Source organism: Vespula pensylvanica, chromosome 2 (genome assembly GCF_014466175.1).
Source record: "Vespula pensylvanica isolate Volc-1 chromosome 2, ASM1446617v1, whole genome shotgun sequence".
Lineage (NCBI taxonomy): Eukaryota > Metazoa > Arthropoda > Insecta > Hymenoptera > Vespidae > Vespula > Vespula pensylvanica.
In genome coordinates, this window is record NC_057686.1 from 17,411,181 (window position 1) to 17,422,902 (window position 11,722).

General features: G+C 35.9%; 1 protein-coding gene across 2 annotated transcripts in view; it reads left to right on the plus strand.

Moving 5' to 3' along the window:
• Positions 1-1,199: 1,199 nt before the first annotated feature.
• Positions 1,200-11,722, plus strand: part of LOC122638079 (homeobox protein orthopedia-like) — a 31,775-nt gene continuing 21,252 nt past the window's right edge. Inside the window, exons 1-3 of one of the 2 annotated variants that reach the window (XM_043830732.1) lie at positions 1,200-1,668; positions 7,307-7,444; positions 8,599-8,780. In XM_043830732.1, coding sequence (XP_043686667.1) covers positions 1,221-1,668; positions 7,307-7,444; positions 8,599-8,780 — 768 coding nt within the window. In that variant the 5' untranslated portion in view covers positions 1,200-1,220. The remainder of the gene's footprint in view (positions 1,669-7,306; positions 7,445-8,598; positions 8,781-11,722) is intronic. The other variant, XM_043830733.1, reaches the window with a different exon arrangement.

The window sequence follows — 11,722 nt, forward strand, 5'->3', positions numbered from 1 at the left end:
ACCCCTCGGTACCCCTTATCCACTGGCATCATCTCCTCATCCTCCCACCCCCACCGTCCGCACACGGTTCGCCGTGCTCGCCGGCCATAAAAATAAAATTTCAATAAATCTCCGGGTAGCGAAAGCTAGTGGGGCATTCAGAGGGCGGGCTACTCGCTCATTGGAGCTACCGTCCCTGGCGGTTGCCGCCTACCGCAAAACAAAGATACCAAGTAGGAGCACTGTAACCTGAATAGAGAGTTTACCCCCTGGATATGGACGGACCTGCGCGACCGCCTGCCAACCAACGTAGCCCCGCGATACCACGAAAACTCTCTGCCAACCGACCCGACGTGTCCCGATATTTTCTCGGACTACCTACCTATCTACCTACCTACCTACCTATCTACCTATCTACCTATCTATCTTTTTTGATTTCTTTTTTTTTTTCGGGTCCTCCTTTTTTTTTGCCCCTCTCTTTCTTTCCCTTTTTTCTTTCTTCTTTCTTCTTCTTCTTCTTCTTCTTCTTTTTTTTTTCTCTTTGGATTTTTGTTTTTTCTCCGTACGTTTTCTACTTTGTATTTTTCTTCCTTCCTCTCTTTTTTTTTTTTTTCCCTACACTGTCTTTTCTATTTTTATCTTCATTCTTATATTTTTTCTAATTCTTATTATTCTTATTATTCTTCCTCTTTTCTACCATTAACATTCCATCTCGCACTTTTGTAATATTACTAGCTTCTAGTAAAGATACGCTTTAAATATCTTACAAGTGTATTTATGTATGTACGTATATATTTTCTTTCTTTTTACTTTTTAATATCGAAATCGATGTAACAAAGAACGATCGAATTGTAATCGCGATTACGAGTAAACGATAAACACAAAGGAAATTAATCGATCAGCCATCGTTTAAAATCTATAATGAAAGATGGAGAATAAGAATTTGTTTTCTGGGATCGATGTCGATATCCTCGTCGATTTAGATAACATTCTATCGTAATGAAGTACGAAGGAGTATAAGCGTATAGATAAAAGGTATATCCGTATATGGGTAAGGTAACGTCGGAGAAGTTTCTAGATACGGTCCTGAGTGTCGAAGGATAGGGACGATTTAATATCACGCCCCCAAAGCAAAGAAAGAGTGGTGGGGGGTAGAGAGGGGGGTTTGGCTTGGTATGGATGAGCGAGGAGGACGGACGAGTCGCTGGCTACGATCGAAGAGAGGGTGGGGGAGTTTGGATATGGCAGCCAGGCAGTCCGCTGTTTGCCTTGCTGAGGCACGGGCCGTTCCTCCTCGGCCGAGCCCTGAACGTATTATTTGGAATAAGACGACTACAACGACTACGACTACGACGACAACGACGACGACGACGACGACGACGACGACCACGACGACGACGACGACGACGACGACGACGACGACGACGACAAAAACGACGACAACGACGACGACGACGACGACAAAGACAAGAACGAAAACGAAGACGAAACGCGATATAACCGATTTATTTATTTCGACGACGAAAATCGACGAACTGTTTTTCGGTAATAAAAGTCCCTCGAGAAAGGGCACGGTGCACGCGATAGACGCGTGGATTTCTGGTTCCGCGTACTGTGTTGGAGCCACGCTCCCCGGGTGCGGCATGCTAAACAATATCACGCCCGGCGGTTCCGTACACGGTATTCCCGGTAAGTAAGAATCATCAGTTTGATCATCCTAAATCTTGATCCGTTTAAAATTCTCTATGGATAAATAATGTCGAATTGTCGATTACGAATTTCTAAATAAGTAGTATGTTTCTTAGAAGAAGGTATATTTCTGTATCTTTCTTTCTTTCTTTCTTTCTTTCTTTCTTTCTTTTTTTCTCCTTCTTCTTTTTTTTTTCTTTTATCGTATTTTAAATTTGTATGTTATATTTGAACAAATCGATCGAGTAAAGGATTTATATCGATCATCCCTTTTTTACTCCATCGTTATTATCGTTATTAGGTGTCGTCGAAAAGACGATAACTTTAACTTGGCTCGTGACGAATGAAATAAGAGAATTAAGAAAGAAACGAAAAAGAACAAAAATGTTCTTCTATTCGATATAAAAATGTCGTTCACCGTGAAACTTTCTTTGTTTGAGGAGTGTTAACTACGAAACAACCATGACACGCCATGATGTGAGATATATTTGGATTAAATGTGCGGATAAATGTGCCTGTGAGGTCAGTCTTTGTTCAAACGGGATTGATGTGTGTTAGTTGTGAATGATTCGTGTTTATAAAATCTAAAACGGTAGGCATATTTTAATCGTCGAAATTTTAATAAGAGATTAACGAGAAAGTTGGATTGTTTGTGTGATTTATAAGTTCGTGATTAGATTATCTATTGATCGAATAGTGTTGGTTAACAATGATCGTACCGATTCGATGTAATTAAACAAACGATCCACGTGGAAGAATCGATTAATAATTGATTTTGTCCTTTTTTTATTTAAACATTGTTAATCTTTCTTTCGTATGTATCTGTCTATCGAAAATAAACGAGTCGGCTTTGTTTTATATCGAATATTTTGTGTGTGTCTGTGTGTGTGTGTGTGTAAGTGTGTGTGTAAAGTTCAGAAAGCTTTTAAATTTTTCTAACTTAGGATCGATATTGCTAACGTCATGAACGAGAATCTCGGAATTTGCGAAGATGCATAAATACCTAAACGACAAAGCGATCCGATTTCAGATGTGTTGGTACTATCGATTATCGGTAATGTCGCTGTCGGAATTTATAGTTATTCCTGCCGAATCGAATCAAATAGTCTCTGTATTTCCTCTTTTCGCTAAGTCGAAAAAGGAAAAAGTTGGAAAGAAAGAAAAATCGTGAAAACGTCCCTTTCCTCGGCTCTCTGTCAGCCGTCGGATGAAAGTAATACGTTCTATCTTCTATAAATATTTTCATTATTAATAATTAAAAACGATTGAAATTCGAACTGCAACCAGCCAAAGATATCAATTTCTGTTGAAATTTACATTCAATGAATATTCGATTTTTATATCTACTATTTTTGAATCGTCCATGATCCATCAGACACGATGACAATATTTCCATGAAGAATTTCGAACAAAGCCTCCAAGTCTTGACTATTAATCCTAGTAGATAATTTCAAGAAATCTTATTTCTAAACTTTGTCAGATATCTCTCGAATTCGAAATCAATTTTTTTTCTTTCCTTAAAAGACGATCTTAAACAAATGGCGATATAAATTATTAACTCGTGAAAGGATCTCTGACGAGAATTGAGTCAAAATTTGCCAATACGTACGTTCGATTATAAACGAATATCAATCACACAATTATTCGTTTGCAAAAAGTTTTTGCAGAAATAAGTATCTTCATCGAAAAGAAAGTAGATAAAAAAAGCAAATATCTTTAGGTTCGAAACTTGGCGTTGATTGCGATTTGAATGAAACGAACGGCAATGAAGATATTAGAAGGGAAAGTTTGCGCGGTATAGAGAGAAAAAAAAAAAGAAAAAAGAATAAAAGGAAAGGCAGGAAAAAAAGAAAGAAAAAAAAATGTTGGAGGGAAGGAACGGGATTTGCGAGAGAGAGAGAGAGAGAGAGAGAGAGAGAGAGAGAGAGAGAGAGAGAGAAGGAAATCCTCGTGGCCGCAACACGTGGTCCCGACGACGGCCTTCCACCTCGCCCAAGGAAAGCGCTTCTCGAGTTTGATGACCTTAATTACCTCAACACTGATTACATTAGGCGAGAAGTTAAGGAACGATTTAGAGAGTTAGGATGTTGTCGGTGGTGCAAACTGCAAGGAAAGTGTTAGGCTTTGAGCCGACTAAAATAAGCATCGAATAATCGTATAATTTTTTAAAATAAGTCTTTGATAATAACGACACAGAGAGATCTCAATCGATATCTAAAGAATTGATATACTTCGTTATGTCACGATTATATAATATATTAATAAATTTATTTATTTATAATATTCATTTATGCATTTGTTTATTTATTTAGATTTATTTAGATTTGTTTATAATCAATTTCGTCGAGCCGCGTTTTGATTTGCGCGTTGTACTTCAGGAATTCTCTTAAATCTCGCATGTTGACTCGTAATAATTTATTCGAGTAGCTCGATATAAATCGAATTTAACCGAATGCAATATAAAATAATTAATCTCTCATTATCGAAGAATATCATTTGCGTTTATCTATGTATATATTATATTATATGTATAGATAGATTCGATTATAATGCGTGTCGCGTGTAAATTTCCTTTCGGACACGTCGATGCGTCGTTATTGTGCATCATCATTCGATCTTGCGAGCTTGATTTTAAAAGGACGATTCGACAGAGATGTAACTCTTTCCATACTTCTCTCTCTCTCTCTCTATCTATCTATCTATCTATCTATCTCTGTATTTTTTCTTTCTTTTTCTCCTTTTTTTTTTTCTTTCGAATGGATTAAATGTCAACGGTGTATCTCGTGGCACCATGAAAGTGCATGCGCGGCTCTGACAACTGAATAAATACGTCCGTCATAATATTCACCGGGAATAATTTGATTTATGAATTTATTATTCAGTCACTTTGAAGCTGCCGCCTGTCAATCGGCAAAATATAAAAACGCCGATCAACGTGGATACCATTATCAGTATTTTTTCTACTCTCTAACCGCTCCAAGTGGAAAATTTTCTTTTGATAGATTTGAATTCATAGAAAAAAAATAGATGGATAGATAGATAGATAGAGAGAAAGGAGTAATGCAATGAAGAGAATATTAGAAACAAACTAGAAAAAATTCTGGATAATCGACAATTCAGATTTTTACGATTTTCAGTAGGACCTATTTGTCTGTTAACTTGAAATATAAATAAAATAAAATTGGTTGAATACAATTAATGATACTGTTAGATCGATCATCGATATTAGAAGGATCAAAGGGAATTTCCATCGAATTTTTTCGTATGTCGAAAACGTACTCTAATAAACGTCGGGATACCCAATAAAATGGGCTCATAAAAATAAAAGAGAAATAAGGACTCGCTCGTAAAGTTTTTCATTCATGCCGAAAATACAATTTCATTCAGTAGAACTTCTTTTCTACCCGGTGGTCCTTTTGGTATTCCGATGTATTTGTCCGTTTCCTTTCCTTTCTTTATTTTTGCTTTTTCTTTCTCTGTTTCTATTTTTCTTTTTATTTTTCTAAGACAACCATAAATCGTTTGGAAAATCTCAAAGGAATAAAATACAATTTTGATTGTTTCTAAACATTTGACGTCTTACGTTTTGAAACTTCTTCTTCTTATTTTTCTTCTTCTTTAAGAAAGGAAAAGAGAGAGAGAGAGAGAGAGAGAGAGAGAGAGAGAGAAAGAAAGAAAGAAAGAAAGAAAGAAAGAGAACAAGAAATTCGATCACCTTTCGTTGCAATAAAATAGAGAACACGATAAAGTACTTTGGCTGTTTACGTTCGCGTCTCGCGTAACAACGTTCGCCACTCTTTTCAGAGTTTTCTCTGTGTCCGTGTATATTTGTGTGTGTAGACGTGTATATGCGTGTGTGTGTGTATGTGCGAAACGAAGATAAGTACTCCCTGGATACGTTTGCAAAATTAATTTTACTATCCTTTACCGACGTCGCTAGTTTTCGAGAAAAACTACGCGTCTCATTTTTACTTTCGTATCTTTTCTTGACTTAACGAAGATGGTGGTGGGGGGGGGGGGTGTAGGGGGAGGGGGTGGTGATTGGGCGCAGTATGTTGCGAGGAGAAAAGTAAAGTAGAAGAAGAAGAAGAAGAAGAAAAAAAAAAGAAGAAGAAGAGAAAGAAGTTACTCGACGAAGTGAAAAAGACAGAGAGAAAAAAAAAGAAAGGAAAGGAGTGAAAAAAAAAAAAAGAAAAGAAAATTCACTTCTCTCACAACTAGGGAAGAAAACTCGAGCGCGTAAACTAACGCTTAGATGGGTACATACTACACGTAAGACCTTCAAAAGTCTTTCAAGAGACTTTAGAGAGTAGAGTTAGGCAATAGTTCGGGCGATTCGCAACGCGACCTAAAACGCATTCTCATTCAATCAAAGTTTTGTTTTAATTGATTTTAATGTTGGAAATGAAGATAAAAGGGAATGGAAACGATCGGAGGAAAAAATAAAAAGAAAAAAGATGGATAGAAATTATCTCGAAAAGGATCTTAGAGTTCGACTGATTTATTTTTTCTTATTTTTTATTTTTTTATTTTCTTTTTTATTTATTTTTTTTTTTTTCAAATCACGACTATTAAGTAGCAAGAACGATTAATAAGGGTGAATAGCGAAGAAGAAAATATTCGATATGATACATCAATAGATTCGTACGAAATCGTTCGTTTCATACTCTATCGTATTTTAATAGTATGCGAAAGAAAAAAAAAAAAAAATGGAAAAGAAAAGAAAGAAGAAGCAAACGAAAGAATGAACAAATAAACAAAGGAGGTAAAAAAATGATAATCCTCGATTTAATTCTTCGGATAAAATTCTTCGAATAAATTTGAAGGGAAGATTTTCGACGAGTTTATCGCGACTAAGTAATAATACTTAAGGTGACCCTTAACTCCGTTCAGTTCAATTCGTTTAACTTAGTATTGGCGAAATTCGAATCGGTTACTACAATACGTTCCTACCGGCTTTCCGCTCGCGTGGGCGTGCGTTTCTTTAGCAACACGTGTGTAGATAGATGAATATTCTGTACGTTTCTATATGTATATATCTATATGTGTATTCGTGTGGATATATCTGCATGTGCGTATATTGCGTGGGTGTATGAATATATGTGTATGTGTGTGTGTGTGTGTGTGTGTGTGTACGTGCATGGCCCTCCGTAAAGGTTTGGTACGCGTCTTAGAAGACGGAGGCCGGTGACGATTCTCACACTTTCCTGCTAAGTGGCCCGTGTGCCCCTCGCCACCAGTCGGCCGGCTTCTGCTCCTATACAAATTTAAACTACATAGAGCAGAAGACGAAAAAGACAGAAGGGAAGAGAGGAAAAAGTCAGAAAGAAAGAGAAAGAGAGATAAAAAGAAAGAAATATGTATGTGTATATGTGTGTACACACATTATATATATATATATATGTGTGCATATATACGTATATATGTTTGTATATATATTTTATATATGTATATATATATACATATATATACATGTGTGTATATATTATATATTATATATATATATATACGTATAAATGTATATATGTATATATAATATGTATGTAAATGTGTATGTATGTATGTATATATGTAAGGGCACAAACACGATGATACCAACGAAGAAGATTTTTTTTCTTTTCCCTTTTTTCGTTCGCAGGAACGAAGGACCTTCATACTCAAGATTTAAAACGTCACGAGAAGTTGGACGGGGTATTAAGAGTAAACTTGGGCAGCGGACTGTCTGCTGGTGGTGGACTGCTACATCAGGAATTAATCATGACTATGCCTGGCGCAGGTGAGAGAGAGAGAGAGAGAGAGAGAGAAAGAGAAAGAGAGAGAGAGAGAGAAAGAGAGAGAGAATCAATAAGATAAAGAGATATCGTTATTCGTTGGGATTGTAAATGAAAGTGAGATTCAACGATAAAAAAAAGTCACGTCTTACCTTCCATTTTCTTCTAACGTTAAGACGAGAGAGAATGATGAATAATGTGATTCGTAATTGATGAAAATCGATGGGAAAGAAAAAAAGAAAAGAAACAAACCTTTTTTTAAACGAAAAATGCGACAAGATTTTTATTCGAATAGGTTCTATAAGATACGGATACTAATTTATTTCTCTCTCGTTGTTAGTTACGAATAAATTCATGTATATATATATATATATATATATATATATATATATATATATGTATGTATGTATACGAATGTATGCAAGGTACGAACATACATATATAACTAAAAAGTGAGTTCCTTCAGTGACTTCTCGCGATCTACGAAGCGTATGATACGAGCGTGTTTTCAAGGATGACGTAACTCCTGTCTTTGGTAGATAAAGAAACGCACTACCTAGTAGAGAGGCTAGTAGAGAAATATTTCTAAGAAGTAATAGCGCTATGTGTGACGTATCGACGTCAGAATAGAAAATAGGGTAAAGGAGAATCTAACGTTTTCTTCGAAATCATTTGAAAAAAAAAAAAAAAGAAAAAGAAAATAAAGTCACATTTCGAACCAACGATTCCGTATATCAATGGAATGAAAAAGATACCTTTGTGATATATATATATATATATATATATATATATATATATGTATGTATGTATGTATGTGTGTATGTACGTATCTATATATAGCGTCCCAACGAAAAATGTCCATTGCGATTATTACTAAATCTAGTGATTTTTTTCGAGAAACGGAAAAAAACACCTCGACGAAAATAAGATTGATCTGTACTGGCGTTATTCGACAAAAAAATCACTTGGTTTCGTAATAATTCTGGTGGAGAGTTTTTATTGGTACACTCTGTATATATCTATCTATCTATCTATCTATCTATCTATCTATCTACTTTTCTATCTATCTATCTATCTATCTATCTATCTATCTATCCTCTATCTATTCATTCATTCATCTATCTATCTATCTATCTATCTACGTATTTGTAATTTACAGGAAGCGCAACGGCGATTGGACAAGGAGACGAAAAACCAGTTAAGCAAAAACGCCATCGGACGCGTTTTACACCGGGACAAATTAATGAACTCGAAAAGTGTTTTTCGACGACGCATTATCCGGACATCTTCCGTCGCGAAGAGATCGCTGGTAAAATCGGCCTTACCGAGAGTCGCGTCCAGGTGAGCTGAAACGAGTTAGGTATATCCCTTAAACGATGTATTTTCTTTTTGTTTCCTTTTTTTTTTTCTCTCTCTATTTCGTCGTTCTTTTTTTCTTTTTGTTTTCATTTTTCCCAATGGTTTAGGTGTGGTACTCCGCTCTGGCGTTATTTTTTTTTTTTATTTTTTTTTCGCCGGCCAACCCTCCTACCCCTCTTCGACCTCGGCCTCGGCCTCGGTCTCTTCCACCCCCCCCCTCCCTCCCCACCTCTATTCCCACCCGAGCTTTAGTTGGTTAAAATACGATATGCATTTCATTAGCAATTTATATAATGTGAACGCGCGCCGTGAACACGTGGAACCAACTGGATTTATGTGTATCGAGGTAGACAAATTTCTGGTTAACTGAACGCAATCCTCTATCAGTTAGAATAATTCCGTATCCTATCAAGTTGTTAACGTAATATTTATCACGCGTTAAACAAGAGAGCTCGTTGTAGGTTTTTAATCATTTTTTCTTCTTTTTTTTTTCTCTTTTTTTTTCATACGAATTTTCCCTGCACGCCAGGGAAAAATGGATATCCATTCGAATTATGAAAAAATAATTTCTCGATGATATCGACGATGACGATGAGACGATGACGACAACGACGACGACTACGTTCAAAATTCATATTCGATTAAAAGTAAAATTTAAAACAAAAACAAAAAAAAAAAACAGAAAAAAGAATAGAAAGAGAAATAGCAAGGAAGAAAAGAAAAAGGAAAAGAAGGAAAGGGAATTAACGTAGGAATGTAGATTTTAATTTTGTTTGAACGACGAATCAGAGAAGTTATTCGAAGAATTCTAATAGAAATCATGAGAGACGCGTGCCAACGATGCCATACTATGGCTACCGCAACGCAGTTTTGGAATCAATTGTTCCGGCCTATCGTGGCTTTTCGGATTAAAGTGAAACTTGGGAGTAGGTACCTAGTAGCTAAGCCCACCTCCAAAACTCTACGGGGGGTCTTGAATTTTGGTGGGTTTCGCTACGACGACAACCGCAAAACTTTACGGACATAGTCGCAACTCCGTTTCCAAGTGAACTCGCGAGAAATCAAGACTCTCGATCCCTGTTCTTCCTTCCAACCCTCTTTGTGTCATTCTCTCTCTTATCATTTGATAAGAGAGAAAATCGAATCTTTGCTCGATCGGGTAAAGTCAGACTCTTTCAAAGCTTGTTCGCTCCATTCTTTTTCTCGATGAAACATTAAAGAAGTGCTTCTCCTACTTTTAACGAATTCACTTGATCATAAACAATTAATGTTCAAAGAGAGAGAGAGAGAGAGAGAGAGAGAGAGAGAGAGAAAGAGAGTGAGAAGTTGACGGTAATTAAATGTTTAACAACTATGATCTCAAAGAAACTGAATCTCCGAAAAGGATATTTTCAAACTTGGGAGAATATAACCGAGAAGAGACGATATATTATAATTATCCGGAACTTCTATATTTGAAATAATACAAATTTTAGTTATACAGCAATGATATATATATATATATATATATATATATATATATATATAAAAAGTACAACTCCACGCATCTCAAATTCTTATTATTTTCAATCGAAACAAGTGCGATCGGCGTTGTAAAGTTTATTATTCAACAGATAATACGATTGAGATTGCGTCATCGATGATCGAGTAGGCCGGTTTTCTTTCCTCTCTCTTTCTCTTTCTCTCTCTCTCTCTCTCTCTCTCTCTCTTTTTTTTCTTGCTACATCTCTTCCTTTCTTTTCGAGTCTCCAGAGCACGGAGAAGAAAAACGGAGTTAATAGAAATTCATGAAAATTTCATTCGCAAGTTGGAGGCGTCAGTCAAGACGCGCGTTGAGCCGCATATCAAACAGTCCCTCTGTTTTTCTTCTCGCTTCTTCTCCACGTCGCTTCGTTTTACTCTCTTTCTCTCTTTCTCTCTCCTTTTCCCTTTTGCACACATACATACAAGAGAAAGAGAGAGAGAGAGAGAGAGAGAGAGAGAGAATACGATGGAATCTCTGCATTATTGCTAACGCTCTGCTAGCTTGTAAGAACTCTAACGAGACAGTCACCGCAACTACTGAATTTAAGATTCGTTCTTCTCTCTCATATCGAGACGACGAGATATTATTATCTAAACATTCTGTTGATTCTTTTTCATCAAATTCTTTTTTTGTCCGCGAGATCCAACGAGATTACCGGATAAAACGCGAACGTGACGAATAGACAGGAAGAAATTATTCGTTAACGTTAGAACGTTAGAGACGATTCCTCCGCTTTGTACGAATTACATTATTCATCGGTAAAGATCAGCCGTTCGCTTTTCCAATGACGTGAAACTCCGTATCATTCATTCGTATTAATTATATCGTATTAATCCACATTCCTCATTGATTCGTTTATTTTCACGACGTCGTTCATCGCAATCCACGGAATTCTTTTAACTCAATATGTTATATTCGTTATAACATAATCTTTTTTTTTTCTTTCTCTCTCTCTCTCTCTCTCTCTCTACAAAATTATATAATGTCATGTTTATAAGATCTATCGGATATAATTTCTTCGTTATATAGCATCTGATCAAATTATATACTTAACAAATATTAATCGTCGAATTTAAAGAATACAATTGTACGAGAATATTACTTGAAAGTATAACGGTTTGCGCCATTTTTTTTTTTTTTATAGAGGGATAAAGTTTGGAAGTAAAAAAAAAAAAAAAAGAAAAAAAAATAGAAAAAGGAAAATAAAAATAGAGAAAAAAAAAGGAAAGAAGGAAAGGCCCTTTTTTTTCATCCGATTTCGAATCCAATCGAAATAAATTCTAAGAATAGGTGAATTACAATCAACGTGATATGATTATAGGGAGTTAAAATTCATAAATAGAGAAGGAAAGTTATTCTTTGATCGGACTTTGATCTATCTACGTACACAATCGCACGG